This window comes from Osmerus mordax, chromosome 14 (genome assembly GCF_038355195.1).
Source record: "Osmerus mordax isolate fOsmMor3 chromosome 14, fOsmMor3.pri, whole genome shotgun sequence".
NCBI lineage: Eukaryota > Metazoa > Chordata > Actinopteri > Osmeriformes > Osmeridae > Osmerus > Osmerus mordax.
In genome coordinates, this window is record NC_090063.1 from 16,712,931 (window position 1) to 16,731,957 (window position 19,027).

General features: G+C 48.7%; 3 protein-coding genes across 3 annotated transcripts in view; 2 read left to right on the forward strand and 1 right to left on the reverse strand.

Moving 5' to 3' along the window:
* Positions 1 to 463, forward strand: part of LOC136957009 (prostaglandin D2 receptor 2-like) — a 4,094-nt gene extending 3,631 nt beyond the window's left edge. The window contains exon 2 of the mRNA XM_067251097.1: positions 1 to 463. This exon is cut by the window's left edge and continues 918 nt beyond it. Within this exon, the coding sequence (XP_067107198.1) occupies positions 1 to 463 (463 nt within the window).
* Positions 1 to 2,709, reverse strand: part of vwa11 (von Willebrand factor A domain containing 11) — a 20,202-nt gene extending 17,493 nt beyond the window's left edge. Inside the window, exon 1 of the mRNA XM_067249943.1 lies at positions 2,608 to 2,709. The gene's annotated coding sequence lies outside the window, so the exon portion shown is untranslated. The remainder of the gene's footprint in view (positions 1 to 2,607) is intronic.
* A 2,115-nt stretch (positions 2,710 to 4,824) lies between these two features.
* Positions 4,825 to 18,952, forward strand: LOC136956123 (calcium-binding protein 5-like). The gene is made up of 8 exons (XM_067249959.1): positions 4,825 to 4,884; positions 6,089 to 6,277; positions 11,647 to 11,862; positions 15,816 to 15,846; positions 16,322 to 16,456; positions 16,663 to 16,772; positions 18,216 to 18,363; positions 18,698 to 18,952. Exons 1-8 carry the CDS (start codon positions 4,825 to 4,827, stop codon positions 18,721 to 18,723), a joined length of 915 nt encoding a protein of 304 aa, XP_067106060.1. The 3' UTR covers positions 18,724 to 18,952.
* The last annotated feature ends 75 nt before the right edge of the window (positions 18,953 to 19,027 follow it).

The following is a 19,027-nucleotide window of genomic DNA, read 5'->3' on the forward strand; positions in this document are numbered from 1 at the left end:
GGCAGTGATCGCGGCATTCGTGCTCTGCTGGGCGCCCTATCACGCCTTCTGCCTGATGGAGGTTGCGGCGCAGTACTGGTCCCCCGGCGTCAAGCTGGTGGAGGTGGGGTTGCCCCTGGCGACCACCTTCGCCTTCCTCAACCCCATCCTCAACCCCGTCCTGTACGCCTTCAGCTGCCCGCAGTTCTGCGTCCGTGTCCGCCAGGGCCTGAGCGCCCTGGTGGAGGGGCTGGTGGAGGAGGAGGGAGGAGGAGGGGGGAGGAGGCTCTCCTTGAAGCCTCTAGAGAAGAAAAAGGGGGGAGAACGGCTAGCCCAGCCTTCTCCACCCCCTCCGATCCCCCTCCTCTCCCCCTCCTCCCCGTCTCTCCCCTCCCCCTCCTCCCACTCCTCCCACTACCCCTCCCTCTACGTCAGAGCCGAGGGAGGACAGGAGGAGACAGAGGAGAGGAGCGGTGCACATTAAGAACCTGCCCCACTGTTACTCCTTAGGTGGAAACACAATGTTCCAGAAGTTACAGTTGGATTCCTCCTTTTGTGTTTTAGTTTTTTCTGTAAATACCTTTGTGTTCATATGAATAAATTGCACCTTTCATATTTAATGTTTTTCTTTTGTTTACCATCCTGAATTTCTGTTCAAGAAAGGTTTTTCTGTTGACAGGTGTCATTCTTACAACTACCACTAGAGGGGGGCAGAGTGTAGCTGACGACAGCAGGTCTGAATGGTGATATTACCTAGCCTGGCTCTGCCCTCCTACGTACTTCCGCTCAATTTTGATTTTGCGTCTATACTAGGTCTTGGAATTCGGCACATAAGTCGGTTTTCTCGAATCAATTTTTTGTAAGGCCAATCAGCGATCAGAGGGAGTGACTCAGAACGATGACGTTGATGTTGTGCGCTAGTTTGAGTTGTAGTTCAGTAATGGCAGCGGAGAAAGATGCGAGTGAAGCCATTCGTTCCGTTGTGGCAACGCTGCCGAATATCCAAAAGTTAAAGCTGGAGCAAGAACAATCCTTGCTGAGTTTTGCTGGTGGTCATGATGTTGTGGCCCTCCTCCCCACGGGGTTCGGGAAAAGCGTTGGCTAAGGCGAACACTAGCGATTGGTTATGGCAGATCAGAGTGGCTCTGGGCAGATCCAATAGTTTTAAACTTCAGTAGAGTACCCGCCTTCAAGGAAGTTAACGCTTGTCAATGGAGCGATCCCAGACCCTCTGTACAAATGAAATGTACTCGGGTCTGGTTAGGACCAGGCTAGATATTACCCCCCTGATCTCTTAAGATGGCTGACACATCTAACAGCTGAACCTCTGGTCGATTTTTACAGTGAATGAAACAAATGACTTTTTCATCCTATGTAAGCGCTTACTCAGACTACCGACCCAACGTACGCACACACACATACACGTGCACACACACAAACACACACACAAACACACACACTCATACACACACACACACATACACACACACACAATCATACACACGCACACTCGTTCGCACACACACATACACACACTCATACGCAGAAAGGAGGTAATTTAGGCCATAGACTTGCAGGATTACCAGCGAGGTTGTTGTAATTTGGAGAATACTAAGCGGGTGGGATCCACAATGTAGAGACAGGAGGATTAAATCTCGACAGGTCAGACCAGCTCAGAGCCTCTATCCCTCACTCTTAGGAGGAGAGGACAGGACAGGAGGGGAGAGGAGGTGAGAGAAGGGGACAGGAGAGGAGGGGAGAGGACAGGAGAGGAGGGGACAGGAGGGGAGAGGACAGGAGAGGAGGGCATGGCAGGGGACAGGAGAGGACAGGAGAGGAGGGGACAGGAGGGGAGGGGAGAGGAGGGGACAGGAGAGGAGGGGACAGGACAGGACAAGACAGGAGGAGAGGGGAGAGGACAGGACAGGAGAAGAGGGGAGAGGACAGGAGGGGAGAGGACAGGAGAGGAGGGGAGAGGACAGGAGAGGAGGGGAGGGGAGAGGGGAGGAGGGGAGGGGGGAGCCAACTCTAACTTTTGGTGTGTGTCCCTGAAGAGTTGCTATCAGATTTGTTCCCCTGTAGGGGAGACTGGAGGGCACCAGGGGTGGGAGAGATGGATAGGAGAAAGGTGGGTGTGAGCAGGGGAGAAGAGACGGAGAGCCAAGGAGTATATGAGGATATTGGAGGATGTATAGGGTTTAATGCAGTAAGTGGTGGTATACTTATAGAAGCCAGCTGCTGCCAGGGGTATTAAGGTTGACTAGTGCGTCAGCACCTAACTACACACACACACACACACACACACGTACAGAATCACTTACATCCAGACACATATTCTCCTAAACACACACACACTCCATCTGGCCAGTGCAGTGTTTGGATCCCAGATTGTCACAGGAAGTGACATCGCCACAGGAAGTGACAGCGCCACAGCACAACACGCCCTCTCAGGGTAAACAAGCCTGCATCGATCCAAGCCTGCATCGATCCAAGCCTGCATCGATCCAATCAGCGTTGTTATGGAACGTACCGACATGAACACAGAAACACATGCAGGCCCACACGTACGTGCACACCAAACACACATGTACAAACACAAGCACACATACACCTACAATCAGTACTTACCCTCTGGACCGTTCAGTGAAATGACGAAGAACTTTTGAACCTTGACCTCTAGGTAGGGTCGATCCTCTCTGCGACTCGTCCTCTCTCTGTCCTCGACCTCGTCAGCTGGTGGTTGGATCTGAAGCAGTGTTGCAGCAAACAACCAGGAGGGAAGTCTCACTTCCTGTGGGCTGAGCTCACAGTACTTTCCAGAGTGACTACAAGTACTTTTCAGAGTGTCGTTATGAAGACGGATGAAGTCTGAGTTTGATGTTTATAGAAACTACTAGACTCTCACTTCGATGTAGTTGTTACGTTCAGGACTGGAGGAGTGAGGGGAAATGTCAAAAAAATAAAACGTTCTCTTTTTTATATATATTGTTTTGTTAATTGTTTCTTAACTCAGAATGATTGCTTCAAATTCATAGCTGTTGCGTAGTGTTGGATTGCAGCATTGCTTATTCTGGGGAATGTACCTTTAACGAAGTGTCATAACAGCTCAGACATTCCGCAACAAGAAAACATCCCTAAGTAACTGTAATGTTTCTCCTGATGTGGCAAATTTGCTTTATGTGTGCGTGAGAAAGAGCAGGTGAAAGACAGTAAGAGAGATTGATAGAAAGAAAGATAGAGAGAATTAGAACTGTGTTTGTGTCATTCTCTCAGGGTTAGGGCCTGCTGTTTGAGGAACTCTATGATCTGTGATCCGGGGAGTCAGGTGGCAGAGCGGTTAGGGAAGCGGGCTTGTAATCAGAAGGTTGCCAGTTCGATTCCCGGCCGTGCCAGATGACGTTGTGTCCTTGGGCAAGGCACTTCACCCTACTTGCTTCGGGGGAATGTCCCTGTATTTACTGTAAGTCGCTCTGGATAAGAGCGTCTGCTAAATGACTAAATGTAAATCTGTTAAACTAAACATGCAATAACAGAGTTCCCTCTCCCTCCTCACAGAGCAACCCAACTTACAGCTTCTGTGTATGTTCTATGTTAAGTGTGTGTATGCGCATATGTGTATTGGTGTGTGTGTATGTATTTAGTGTTGAGTGCATGCGTGTGTGTGTGTATTGGTGTGTGTGTGTTATGGAGGCGTTGTTGGCCATGGAACAGGGGCATATCGTGGGGGCTGTAGAAACAATGGACAGGAGTATGAATGTGTAAGAGGATTTTGAGAGCGGTAGAGAGAAACAGAGTGACAGCGAGAGAGAGAGACAGAGGGAGATGGAGAGAGAGAGGGAGATGGAGAGAGAGAGACAGAGGGAGATGGAGAGAGAGAGGGAGATGGAGAGAGAGACAGAGGGAGATGGAGAGAGAGAGAGACAGAGGGAGATGGAGAGAGAGAAAAAGACAGAAATACAGAAAGAGAGAGTGACCGAGCAAGTGTGTCAGAGAAATGCAAAAAATAAATAGTGGTGTGAGAAGCAGGGGGAGGGAGGGGAGAGCGAGGGGGGAGGGGGAGAGCGAGGGGGGAGGGAACCAACGAGGGGGGAGGGAGGGGAGAGCGAGGGGGGAGGGGGAGAGCGAGGGGGGAGGGAACCAACGAGGGGGGAGGGAGGGGGAGAGCGAGGGGGGAGGGGGGAGAGCGAGGGGGGAGGGAACCAACGAGGGGGGAGGGAGGGGAGAGCGAGGGGGGAGGGGGAGAGCGAGGGGGGGAGGGAACCAACGAGGGGGGAGGGAGGGGAGAGCGAGGGGGGAGGGGGAGAGCGAGGGGGGAGGGAACCAACGAGGGGGGAGGGAGGGGAGAGCGAGGGGGGAGGGGGAGAGCGAGGGGGGAGGGAACCAACGAGGGGGGAGGGAGGGGAGAGCGAGGGGGGAGGGGGGAGAGCGAGGGGGGAGGGAACCAACGAGGGGGGAGGGAGGGGAGAGCGAGGGGGGAGGGGGAGAGCGAGGGGGGAGGGAACCAACGAGGGAGAAGGGGGGAGAGCGAAGGGGGAGGGGGGGAGGGAACCAACGAGGGGGGAGGGAGGGGAGAGCGAAGGGGGAGGGAGGGGAGGGAACCAACGAGGGGGGGGAGGGAGGGGAGAGCGAGGGAGAGTGATAGAAAGGGATAAAGCAGGGAGAGGTTGCGATGTGAGAGATGATGCCTGTGATTATCAACAGTGTCAGATGGTCTGGACAGAGGGATAGAGAGTAAATAAGAGAGAGAAATAGAAAGAGAGTGAGGAAGGAAAGGTGGATGTGACAGGAAAGCAGACAGACATCTATGTTCACATTGAGAGCGTTACTTCCTCTAAACTTGGAGAGATGAGTGAAGCAGGAGGCATGTCCACCATAGAGGTCCCAGAAGGAAAGCTGGTGAAGAAGGTGAGTGTGTGTGTGTGACAGTGTGTGTGTGTGTAAGTGAGTGTGTGTGAGTAGGTGAGTGTGCATGTGTGAGTGTGTGTGAGAGTGTGTGTGTTTGTGTGAGTGAGTGAGGGAATCGGGCTAGTAATCCGAAGGTTGCCAGTTCGATTCCCGGTCATGCCACATGACGTTGTGTCCTTGGGCAAGGCACTTCACCCTACTTGCCTCGGGGGAATGTCCCTGTACTTACTGTAAGTCGCTCTGGATAAGAGCGTCTGCTAAATGACTAAATGTAAATGTGAGTGTGCATGTGTTTGTGAGCATGTGTGTGAGTGTGTGAATGTGTGTGTGTGAATGTATGTGTGTGTGAGCATGTCTGTATCAGCCTCCATTGAACACTTCTGCACAAAGTGGAGTTGAATTCCAACAACTCGTCCTAATCCGATCTTGACTAATTTAACCTTTACCCTGACCTCAGAGCTGAGTAACCATGAAGGGTTTGGCTCAGAGAGCATTTTGAGTACTGTTGCAGAATGGTCTTCATCATTGAAGACTGAAACATTTGATGACATCAAAGCGTGATGTCATATGATGACGAGTAACATATTCCCAGCGTTGAGACAGCAACATGTTAAATTTACATTTAGTCATTTAGCAGACGCTCTACGCTCTTATCCAGAGCGACTTACAGTAAGTACAGGGACATTCCCCCGAGGCAAGTAGGGTGAAGTGCCTTGTCCAAGGACACAACGTCATGTGGCATGGCCGGGAATCGAACCAGCGACCTTCTGGTTACTAGCCCAATTCTCTAACCGCTCAGCCACCTGACTCCCGATGTTAAAACAACGTAAATCCTGTGAGGTTGCGCTGGTTCACGTGTGTGTATTGTGTGTGTTTGTTTACGTCTCTGTGTGTGTGTGTGTCTGCCTACATGCTTGTTTGGGTATTTGCACGTTTATATTATTATATATTTTAGAGCACATCCATGTTTACTGTGCTCTAACGCCCCACCCTCCTCACCCCCACCCTCCTCACCCCTGCCCCCCTCCTTGAATCTAGAACAAGCCAGACTCTCTGGAGGGGGTACATCTCTAACATTAGGCTGACTGTACCCCCCTCCCCTCCCTCCCTCTCAGGGCTCCATCAAGAACAAGCCAGACTCTCTGGAGAGGGTACATCTCTAACATTAGGCTGACTGTACCCCCCTTCCCTCCCTCCCTCTCAGGGCTCCATCAAGAAGAAGATCGACTCTCTGAGACGGTGGAGCTCTGCCAGCCTGAAGCGACCCCCCCGGACCAAGGCCAAGACCCTGAGCCTGTCGTCCCCCTCTGAGGACCACCCCCAAGAGGACCGCCGTCTTCCCGACCCCACCAGGAGGAGGCTGCGCCCCATCGTGGACTCCGTGTTCGGACAGGTAGGGGAGGGTGTGTGTTTGTATCGCTCTGGATAAGAGCGTCTGCTAAAAATGACTAAATGTAATGTATCTCTGTGTGCGTTTGTTTACATCTGTGTGTATGTGTGTGGGGGGGTTACAATCTGAGTGTTTTTACGTTGTTTTTATTTATGTGTTTACATCTGTGTGTGTGCGCGCGTATGTACGTGTGTGTGTTTACATGTGTGTGTACATACATACATACATGTGTGTGTGTGCGTGTAGCAGGCTTCAGGGAGGCAGGAAACTGAGTCCAAACTGAGTGTTCTCATTCTGACACACAACTTCAGCAACTTAATAAGCCAGTCAGTTTACATGGCAGTCTTCTGATTATCAGGTGTTGTAGCGATAGGAAATCATCTAGTGGTCATTCACTTTTGGAAAATCCCCACTCTCTTAATGCTTGTGTGTGTGAGTGTGTGTGTTTGTGTGAGTGAGTGTGTGTTTGGGTGAGTGTGCATGTGTGTGTGTGAGTGTGTGTGACAGAGAGAATTGTTGATACCAAATTCTTAGGTTTTTCTTTCATTTCTATTGTTCTTGCTTAAAATGTCTTAAAATCAACTCATCTGTGTCCTCAGCAACAGATGGAGAGAATAATGAAAACATGGAAGGAAAGAGAACAAAGCTGGGATGAGCTTGCAGAGAGAGAGAGAGAGACAGATAGAGAGAGAGAGAGGGGGAGAGAGAGAGAGATTGAGAGAGAGGAGGGAGACAGAGATAGAGAGAGAGAGAGAGAGAGAGGGGGAGAGAGCGCGATTGAGAGAGAGGAGGGAGACAGAGATAGAGAGAGAGAGAGAGAGAGAGAGAGAGAGAGAGAGAGAGAGAGAGAGAGAGAGAGAGAGAGAGAGGGGGGGAGAGAGATAGATGGAGAGAGAGGAGGGAGAGAGGAAGGAGAGAGAGAGAGATGGAGAGAGATAGAGGGAGAGGAGATAGAGAGGGAGGAGGAAGACAGAGATAGAGAGGGAGGAGGGAGAGGAGATGAAAAAGGAGAAGAGAGATTGATTGGTCTGTGGAGGAGGATTATGAGTGTGAGATTAACGACTCGGAGGAGAGGATTGAGCATTTACAAAGGACAGAAAATAGTTAAACACACGCACACATCGCCCTGCCATCTTCCCTCTCTCCCCCCCCCCCCCCCCGCGCTGCCATCTCCCCTCTCCCCCCGCCCCTCGCTGCCATCTCCCCTCTCTCTACCCACCCCGCCCTGCCATCTCCCCTCTCTCTCCCCCCCGTCTCTATCTCTTCTCTTGTTCCCAGTGTTCTAGACATAATCCATTTTCAAACCCTTGGGGGCCACACACACACACACATATATGGAGAGATAAAACATAGAAAAAGAAAGAAAAAAAATTGACAGATAAAGACAGAGAAAATAAATTGACAGATAAAGAGAGAGCGAGAGGGAGAGCAGGGTAAAATGGGACTGTGATATCAGAGACATCCAGATGGGCCCACAGTATGTAGGAACTGTTTGGGTTCAGAGATTGCCCCACATACTACACAGATCCAGAACATGTCAAAATAATTCATTAGATTGGTCAGACCAAGAGGGGAAAACACATCTACGTTTCTCTCCTCTCTAAGCTGTGCTACCTCACTGTGCTACCTGGGTGAGGTAGCACAGTGGTGGTTTCTAGAAAGCTACCATCAGTGCTGCAAGCAAAGATGATTAACACTGTGCGCGTGTGCACACACCCACAGGAATTTTTATCTTACACACACACACACACACACACACATCTTTATCTCACCAACCAAAAAAAATATTTTCATATCAAACACCTACGCACTCATGCAAACTTCATCTTTATCTCACACACACACACACACAGGTTACATCTCAATTTTTTTTACTCCAAATGTAACTTAGAATCCCTGTACTAAGCTCTCAACAATTGGGCCCCTCCCCCCCCCCCACCTCTTCTACCTCTCTCTCTCGATCTACCTCTCTCTCTCGATCCATCTCTAAGACATCTGGAGTGTTTGTTGTTGTCACAGTGAGGAAAGGAGGAGTAATCTCACTAGTTTTTTGATACAGGCTTTATGACTGGGTGGTCTGGTGCTGCTGGGTTATGTAACCCTCTCTGTCGCCCCCTTCCTCTGTGTTCAGGAGTGCGTGTGTGCGTGTCTGTGTGTCTGTGTGATGGATTAGGCTCTTGCTGAGCCAAGGATTGCTATCTGGTTGGATTCATGTTGGTTTGATCAAATATATTATCTTAGATTGCCACCTAGTGGTCAAAATGCAAAATTACTGCTTGGAGTGCCATTTCTGATGTGCTTCCCTCTTGTGTTGATGGTTGCTTACTGCAGGCTGTAGATAGAGCGAGACAGAGAGAAAGAGAGATGAGCGCTCATCTTCAATCTGACAGAGGGATTATTTGGTGCTGCTCTGCACCAAATGATCACATGCGGAGGACAAACTCACTAAACTTTTTTATTTTATTTCATTGTAATAATGTACAATATGAACCTGTTCCAGAAGCAAAAAGCTCATTTGATAACTGATACCACATAAGTAATGGTTTTCAATAACGTTGCATTCGAACGATCCCTATCACACAGTCCCCTGTCTGCCTTTTCTCCTCCTCCTGTTTGTAATGAGAACATCTGTCTCTTAAGGCCAGTTAACACCACCCAAACAAACATTTAGTCATTTAGCAGATGCTCTTATCCCGAGCGACTTACAGTAAGTACAGGGACATTCCCCCCAAGGCAAGTAGGGTGAAGTGCCTTGCCCAAGGACACAACATCATCTTCAAGGCCGGGGATCGAACCGGCAACCTTCTGATTAATAGCCTGATTCCCTAACCGCTCAGCCGTCTGACCCCCACCAACAGCCAACAGCTGTTGGGTTGTGTTGGTTTGGTGTGATGTGTCTGTTGGAGTTTGTTGGTGTAGTGTGAAAATGACAGTTATCTTTCCAAACATTCTAAACCCAACAGCCAACAGCAGAATGTTTGGTGTTTCTTGAACATTGTTGGGGCAGTGTGAACTAGCCTGCTTGTGGTGTCTGTGTCAGTGCTGTCAGTTGCTACATGTAAGTACCTCATTCGCTGACAATGTTCAGTACACAAACAGGCGCTTATAAGGAAATTAGCTGACTAACCAACAAAATCCTTTATATTTTTTTACAAACGTCGTCTCCATGGTTACCCACAGACGGCCTGAGATACAACAAAGAACAAGAACATGAAAATAACTCCCAACAAAATACCCATTACCAGAAAAGAGTGAGATATTGACTACAAACTGCTTTGGACTACACAATCGGCTCCTCCTGCACATTCCTCCTGTACCCTTCCACACCACAGCTACTGTATAGCAGCTACCGTAGAGTAGCTGTGGTGATTTTCACTTCCTAAACGTTTCTCCTGCCAACCCTCTGTCACAGTCCAGCATGTGGATTAACTGGTATTACCGGAAGACTAATACCTTTATCTGCTGCGCTGTGAAAATCTGCTTTCCTTGGGGGATGTGAACCCCTGGGTGGGCTCGGGGCCATGAACTCATGGACTATGGGCTGGATGTGAACCCATGTACTATTGGCTGGGTTTGGGGATGCAAACCCATGGATGTAGGGCAAGGTTTTTGGGATGGGACCCCATGGACGATGGGAAAGGTTTGTGTATGTGAATCCATGGACTGGATGTGAACCCATGTACCAGCTGGGTTTGGCTATACAAACCCATGGGCTTTGAGCCAGGTTTGGGTACACAAGAGGTTCGATTTAATTAGAACAATTTAAGAAAGGATGGCAGTACGTTTCTCATTTCTGTCACCATCACTGCATCCACCCCTCCTCTTCCTGCTCTTTCTCTCCTTCCTTTCACACACCCCATCACCACTCCATCTCTATCCCTTCATCCCCTGTTGAGAGACACATCTTCACCTCCATCCCTCTCTTCCTGGAATCCTGTCTCCCCCTCGCTTGAATTTCCCTCTCCTCTTTCTGGCCTCCTTCCCTATCCCCTGCTTCCTGTCTTTTACAGCCGGCCACATCATCCCTTCATTCCTTTAATCTGAAATGTCTGGGATTAAAAAAACATCCAGCTCTCCCCCTTAATTCTCCCCATCCAACTCTCTATCTCTCCCTCCCTCCATCCTCTATACCTCCCCTCTCAATTCTGCTAGACTTGTTTGCAGAGTACAGCAGAAAGAGAGAGAGAGGGGTAAGTGGGAGGGACAAGATTACGTTGAAGGGGGGCAATCAAGGAAATATAGATGGAGTAAAGGGTGAAAGAGAGGGAGTGATGGCAGCAGGTTTTGTGTGAAGAGCGCGTGATGTGCTCTCCCGTCACCTCTGATGTCCTTGTGTAGTGTGGTTTACAGACCTCTGCGCTACCTGTGGCGGCTCTGGACTCATGCCGGCATCACAACACACTCGACCAATAGGAGCAAGGATCTGTATCTCAGCGTGTGCGTTGAAGATGACCCGATTGGCCGGGTCTGCGTAGTCGCCGCCGTCTCCTCCCTCCGGGGTGAAGTTGGTGTCTGAAGCAGTGCCTTCTGGGATACCCTGGAATGGAATTTTAGAGCTGGACTTTGGAGGTTTATGTAATAGTGAGTGCAGAGAAGGGGAGAAAGGGAGAGTGGAAGGGGGGGAAGACAGAGAGAGGGGGTCGGAAAGGGGAGGGACAGGAGAGAGAGACAGAGGGAGAGAGAGACAGAGAGGGAGAGAGAGACAGAGAGGGAGAGACAGAGGGAGAGAGACAGAGAGGGAGAGACAGAGAGGGAGAGACAGAGAGGGAGAGACAGAGAGGGAGACAGAGAGGGAGAGAGAGACAGAGAGGGAGAGAGAGACAGAGAGGGAGAGAGACAGAGAGGGAGAGAGACAGAGAGGGAGAGACAGACAGACAGAGAGAGGAGGGAAGAAGAGAGGGAGAAGAGACAGAGGGACTAGGTGATGGGAAATATCAACAAGGCGTGTAAGAAAAGCGAAATGAAGAAGGTAAGGGACTTTTACATCTGTCGTCTGTAGAGAGATGTGATTTTAAAAGCCCTATTTGATAAAGCCACCATAATAGAGTTTGGTGAGAACTAAGGAATTATGTAAAAATGTTAAGTGCTACTTTTGTGCCCATTAGGGTCAAATCATTCTTTAAAATGAGAGCCTTAGTGTTTGTGTGAAGGGGAGAAACCAGAACGTTTGGGGGGGGAAAAGGAACAGATATCACTTTAAATTTCAGTATTCTCATTTCAATATTTCCCATGTAATTTATCTCGGCTCTGACAGGAGACATTTTGCTTAACAGTTACCGTTGTGTTCAATGGTGTCGTTCCACATCTCTGATGATTCTGATTGGTCGCCGGTGTACGTACACTCGTCTAACTGATTGGTTGCCCTCCCAAAGGGGGCGCTGCCCTCGGAGGGGAGCGGGGCGCCGCTGGCTGCGATGCTGGGGGGGGTTGGGGGTGCCTACGACCCCTACGTGGAGGAGGACGACGGAGGGGGCGAGCGTGAGTTCGGGGATCCGCTGAGCGCTCTGGTCCAGAACTGCAACGTGCTGCACCACATCGTTGGCCCGGCCTGCGTCTTCCTACGACAGAGTTTCGCACAGAGCCAGCTTGTATGTACACACGCAGTGAAGAAACAGACACGCAGTGAAGAAACAGACACACAGTGAAGAAACACACACGCAGTGAAGAAACACACACGCAGTGAAGAAACAGACACGCAGTGAAGAAACAGACACGCAGTGAAGAAACAGACACACAGTGAAGAAACAGACACACAGTGAAGAAACAGACACACAGTGAAGAAACAGACACGCAGTGAAGAAACACACACGCAGTGAAGAAACAGACACGCAGTGAAGAAACAGACACACAGTGAAGAAACACACACGCAGTGAAGAAACACACACGCAGTGAAGAAACACACACGCAGTGAAGAAACAGACACACAGTGAAGAAACAGACACGCAGTGAAGAAACAGACACACAGTGAAGAAACACACACGCAGTGAAGAAACAGACACGCAGTGAAGAAACACACACGCAGTGAAGAAACAGACACGCAGTGAAGAAACAGACACACAGTGAAGAAACAGACACACAGTGAAGAAACACACACGCAGTGAAGAAACACACACGCAGTGAAGAAACACACACGCAGTGAAGAAACACACACGCAGTGAAGAAACACACACGCAGTGAAGAAACAGACACGCAGTGAAGAAACACACACGCAGTGAAGAAACAGACACGCAGTGAAGAAACAGACACACAGTGAAGAAACACACACGCAGTGAAGAAACACACACGCAGTGAAGAAACACACACGCAGTGAAGAAACACACACGCAGTGAAGAAACACACACGCAGTGAAGAAACACACACGCAGTGAAGAAACACACACGCAGTGAAGAAACAGACACGCAGTGAAGAAACACACACGCAGTGAAGAAACACACACGCAGTGAAGAAACACACGCAGTGAAGAAACACACACGCAGTGAAGAAACACACACGCAGTGAAGAAACAGACACGCAGTGAAGAAACACTGTGTGTCTGTGTTGTTGTTGTTGAGGACATTCGGGTTTTTTTTATTACTGCTCATTACACTGTGGTTTTGGTTATGAATCCTCTAGAATCATCATCATCCGTCTCTTCATCATCTTCATCCCCTGAAGAAACACTGCATCTCCCTCATGCTTACGATGACATAATCTGCATCCTCCCATTCTGAGCCACCTGATTGGAGGAGCCCTCAACATTATCTCCACCCATGAGCATCCCATCATTGTGAGTGTTGTCTTTATACTGTATGTGTCCATTGTACCAAACAGAGTTTTGTTTGTAAAGGTAATGGTTTACCAGCTGAATCTAAAATTGAAAAGCCACTGGTACAGTATAATACAGTGTGTGTGAGTGTGCATGTGTCTACAATACACTGTGGGGCAACTGCTTTTGCAGTTTGACCAGATTGTAATTTAGATTATGTACAGATGTACATCATTTGTAATTTAGATTATGTACAGATGTACATCATTTGTAATTCAGATTATGTACAGATGTACATCATTTGTAATTCAGATTATGTACAGATGGATGAATCTGGCATAGCGGGAAAGGAGACCAGAGATCAATTGAGTTGATATATTCTGAGGTCAGTGGAGTTGGCTAATTGCCGAGCGCTATTAGCAGGGTGTTTATCATACTGGCCTAGAGTACTTAGCAGGAGATCATGGGTGAGGCTAGATTTAACTTGGAGTGTTTGCCCAGGAGAAGTGTTACGTTTAGGCTATTTAGGTTGGGCTTTTTAAATGTTTTCAGTTTCAAGATTTGCTCAGTCCGGAATTTTGCGAAAATTGGAAAAGATTCAGCCAGTATGGAAGCAAATCAGGGACATAATGTTTTGAAATTTAAAAGGCATTGAATACTTAACATTGAAATTCAAACACCACTGAATTATTTGGTTTTGAATTCACCTCTTTAAAATTTAAATATTAATTTTTTCATAACATTCCGATCCAAAAATTAAAGGATCGGAAATTCAGGCTGCTCAAATTTGAATGGTGAAAATCAGATCCAAAAAATTAAGACAAAATCATTTTTTACCAAAAACAATTACCTGAAAAAATCTGGGGGGGTTTTTGGCTCGCAAAAGAAAATTTTGCTTTAAAAAAATAGGATTCAAATTTTGGGATCTGAACTTTACTGTTCGAATTTGAGCAACCTGAATTTCTGAACCTTGAATTTTGAGATCAGATTTTTTTTAATTTTTTAAATAAATTATTTTTTCAATTTTAAAAAGGTGAATTCAAAACCAACAAATTCGGTAGTGTTTAAATTTCAATGCCCACTTTAATCCACCATGCACGCATCACTTATTCATTGAATACTCAAAGTCAACAACTTCTGGTAGCGAGCAGTTGTATATTCTCAAACACAAAATGCCGTTTTGTATGAGGAGTTTGTGTTGCCTTCCCAAAATGACAATCAACGATGTACATAGGAGTCTATGTTGCTGCTGTCCTTCAAGGAAGAGGGAAAAGGGGTTCAAATTGTACGTTTGGAGCTACATCGACAATTACGAAGGTAGCTAAGGTTTATCTAAGTTAACTCTCACAGTAAAAGTAGCTAGAGCTAGCTAGGCTAGCTCTCGCCCGAGGGCTCTCAAGCTAACTAAGTTTTGAGCAGTAACGTTAGCTAGGCTAGGTTGGTAAATATTTTAGCTACTATCTAAATGTAGGGTTAATAAGAGCAATTAAAAGTCACCTTTCTAACTTTACCGAAAGTTCTAGGCCTGACCGTGATAGCTATACCATCTCTTTACAATGTGTAGCCTACTTACTGTGGCGTTTGTCTTCTTTGATCGCTAAAATAAATTTTGCCGTGAAAGCGAAAGCTCTGGTGGTGTTGTGTAGCACGTGTGATAAACGTGAATTAAGTGAACAGATGTCTTGGGGCCGAAAAAGGCGCGGAATTGTTGACGTAGCCTACAGTCAACTGGAACTCTTTGCTACAGTTAACACGTCTATCCGCAGTTTTTATTACATAACGAACATTATCAATATTCTGACATGGGAGAAATACAATTCACATGACATTCATACCTGAAACGAGAGAGATAGGACATCTATTCTCCATATAGTGACGATACTAGCTTTCAGTCAGACCACGACAAGTGTTAGGATAATTCGTGTGCGCGTGTGTATACTGTACGTCCGTGTGTGTGCCTGCGAGCCAGTGGCAGACCATTTAATACAAAAAGAGAGACCGAAATTTGAAAGAACGATAAGCTTTAGTGATTTGTAAAACAATTCACCACATTAATCTCTCGGTTATGCCTCCTTCGCCTACAAACTCTGTAATCCAGCACAATATAATTCTCTGTGATGTCACAATGGGTCTATAACACCTACAAGAACCCGAGGAACACCAGGCCCATTGTGACATCACAACTGCTTCTCATCTCAGAACACACAGGTGAATCTGAGGAATCAGTAAAGTGGGCAATGTTAGTAAATCATTTATAGTATTTCCCACCAAAATATTGTGTGTGTGCGCGTGTGTGTGTACTGTGGGCCACAAGCATCAACTGGAGTTCCCAGACCACAGTCGGTTATGTGAGGACAGTAATCTGCAGTTTATCAGGACAGGATATGAGGATTAGAACACATGACACTTACAGACGTGTGTGTGTGTGTGTAGAGACGGAGATAGAGCAATAAGTAGTGTATGTCCAAGTGTGCGTGCGTAAGAGTGTGTGTGTGTGAGAGAGGGATGGACTAGAGGGAGGGAGAGAGAGAGAGAGGGAGGGAGGGAACATGGGTGAGGGGGCATGTTTACCACTTTCCACCGTGAAATCTTCTTATGACCATTTGCTGCTTGGCATCTCCAGCGCTGTAATCTGTGTTCACCTCTAACCTCTGGCTGCATGCCGTGTGATGGATGATTCATCCAGTCAACCTTTGATTTATCGTGAGTGTATGTGTGTGTGTAAGTGTGTGTGTGTGTGTGTGTAAGTGTGTGTGACCTGGCTCATTTGTTTCTCTGCGTTCTCCTCCTCTGCAGGACAGAGATCTACGTCCAGAGGAGATGGAAGGTAACAAATAAACAAAGACGCTTTTTAAAACCTTTTGTTATGTGTTGCATGTAAAGGCCGCAGCAGCCATACCACTGCTTTAACTTTGTCATCACTCCATCTCACACCCCCTACTCCCCACACACCCCTCCCTCTGCTCCCACGCCTCTCTACACCACCCTCCGCCTCCCTCCTCCACCTCCCTCCTCCACCTCTCTCCTCCCTCTCCACCCCCCCCCTCCACCCTGCTCCACCCCCCTCCTCCACCCTGCTCCACCTCCCCCCTCCTCCCCCCTGTTCCACCTCCACCCTGCTCCACCCCCCTCCTCCACCCTGCTCCACCCCCCTCCTCCACCCTGTTCCACCTCCACCCTGCTCCACCCCCCTCCTCCACCCTGCTCCACCCCCCTCCTCCACCCTGCTCCACCCCCCTCCTCCATCCTGCTCCACCCCCCTCCTCCACCCTGCTCCACTCCCCTCCTCCACCTCCCTCCAGAGCTGCGGGAGGCCTTCCGGGAGTTTGACAAGGACCGCGACGGCTTCATCAGCTGTAAGGACCTGGGGGAGTGCATGAGGACCATGGGGTACATGCCCACTGAGATGGAGCTGATCGAACTGAGCCAACAGATCTGTGAGTCACACACACACACTCTCACACACACACACACTCTCACACACACACACACACTCACACACACACACACACACAGGCAGGCACACGTACACACACACACACACGTTCACTATATGTTGAGACAAAGTATTAAAAACAATGTTAGCAATCATCATCATCCTCAGACCCATATTCCTGGTGCAGTGACTCATGTCTTCCTGCAGGTGGCGGCAGAGTGGACTTTGAGGACTTTGTGGAGTTGATGGGTCCCAAGATGCTGGCAGAGACTGCAGACATGATCGGAGTCAAGGAGCTTAGAGACGCTTTCAGAGAGGTTAGTGCCTCTGTTGAAACTGACGCAACGTTTCCACTACAGCAGTGTTTCCGCTACAGCAGTGTTTCCGCTACAGCAGTGTTTCCACTACAGCAGTGTTTCCACTACAGCAGTGTTTCCGCTACAGCAGTGTTTCCACTACAGCAGTGTTTCCGCTACAGCAGTGTTTCCACTACAGCAGTGTTTCCGCTACAGCAGTGTTTCCACTACAGCAGTGTTTCCGCTACAGCAGTGTTTCCGCTACAGCAGTGTTTCCGCTACAGCAGTGTTTCCACTACAGCAGTGTTTCCACTACAGCAGTGTTTCCACTACAGCAGTGTTTCCGCTACAGCAGTGTTTCCGCTACAGCAGTGTTTCCACTACAGCAGTGTTTCCACTACAGCAGTGTTTCCGCTACAGCAGTGTTTCCGCTACAGCAGTGTTTCCGCTACAGCAGTGTTTCCGCTACAGCAGTGTTTCCACTACAGCAGTGTTTCCGCTACAGCAGTGTTTCCACTACAGCAGTGTTTCCGCTACAGCAGTGTTTCCGCTACAGCAGTGTTTCCGCTACAGCAGTGTTTCCGCTACAGCAGTGTTTCCGCTACAGCAGTGTTTCCGCTACAGCAGTGTTTCCACTACAGCAGTGTTTCCGCTACAGCAGTGTTTCCACTACAGCAGTGTTTCCACTACAGCAGTGTTTCCGCTACAGCAGTGTTTCCGCTACAGCAGTGTTTCCACTACAGCAGTGTTTCCGCTACAGCAGTGTTTCCACTACAGCAGTGTTTCCGCTACAGCAGTGTTTCCGCTACAGCAGTGTTTCCACTACCGCAGTGTTTCCGCTACAGCAGTGTTTCCGCTACAGCAGTGTTTCCGCTACAGCAGTGTTTCCGCTACAGCAGTGTTTCCACTACAGCAGTGTTTCCACTACAGCAGTGTTTCCGCTACAGCAGTGTTTCCGCTACAGCAGTGTTTCCGCTACAGCAGTGTTTCCGCTACAGCAGTGTTTCCGCTACAGCAGTGTTTCCACTACAGCAGTGTTTCCGCTACAGCAGTGTTTCCACTACAGCAGTGTTTCCGCTACAGCAGTGTTTCCACTACAGCAGTGTTTCCGCTACAGCAGTGTTTCCACTACAGCAGTGTTTCCACTACAGCAGTGTTTCCACTACAGCAGTGTTTCCGCTACAGCAGTGTTTCCACTACAGCAGTGTTTCCACTACAGCAGTGTTTCCGCTACAGCAGTGTTTCCGCTACATTCTTTATCCCCCTTTCCCCCAGTTTGACTATCTGGTATCTCTCCCCCAGTTTGACTATCTGGTATCTCTCCCCCAGTTTGACTATCTGGTATCTCTCCCCCAGTTTGACTATCTGGTATCTCTCCCCCAGTTTGACTATCTGGTATCTCTCCCCCAGTTTAACTATCTGGTATCTCTCCCCCAGTTTAACTATCTGGTATCTCTCCCCCAGTTTGACTCTAATGGAGACGGGCAGATCAGCCTGGTGGAGCTGCGTGAGGCCATGAAGAAGCTGATGGGAGAGCAGCTGAACCACCGCGAGATCGACGAGATCCTGCGAGACGTGGACCTGAACGGGGACGGACTGGTCGACTTTGAGGGTGAGGTGGGGGACGGACTGGTCGACTTTGAGGGTGAGGTGGGGGACGGACTGGTCGACTTTGAGGGTGAGGTGGGGGACGGACTGGTCGACTTTGAGGGTGAGGTGGGGGACGGACTGGTCGACTTTGAGGGTGAGGTGGGGGACGGACTGGTCGACTTTGAGGGTGAGGTGGGGGACGGACTGGTCGACTTTGAGGGTGAGGGAGGAAGGAGGGAAAAGAGTGAGGGGGGAGGGAGGGGGGGGGGTGAAGGAGGGTGATGATGGAAAGGGGACAGGAAGGAGGAAGGTGCAACATTTAAACAATCACGTCGCCTTGTTGTTTCTCTCCTCAGAGTTTGTGAGGATGATGTCTCGCTGAAACGGCTACCCCGACAGACCAGAGAACAGCACTGATGCTGCACTGTGATGAGCAGACCTCACACTGTTCTTATGCTGTTGTCATTCTTAATCTGATGTACAGACTGTCATGTTGTTTTGTAGCTATTTGTTCTGTATTGATCATCTTTGTGTTGGTTTGATTCTCTGTATAGAAACCCTCCCTCCTGTGTGTTGTGTTCCGCTATGGAAGAGAACAGCCAATGTGACACAGCTGCAATGATGATTCAGCAAGTAACTCGTCTTAAATTCTTATTTAACGTTTGTTTAAATAAATCTGTTGAATT

Coding starts and splice junctions, on each gene's coding strand:
- LOC136956123 (XM_067249959.1), top strand. CDS start 4,825: ATGAGTGAAGCAGGAGGCATGTCCACCATAGAGGTCCCAGAAGGAAAG. Junction 11,863..15,815: donor GTTTCGCACAGAGCCAGCTT/GTATGTACACAC, acceptor CCTCCTCTGCAG/GACAGAGATCTACGTCCAGA. Junction 18,364..18,697: donor CGGACTGGTCGACTTTGAGG/GTGAGGTGGGGG, acceptor TTCTCTCCTCAG/AGTTTGTGAGGATGATGTCT.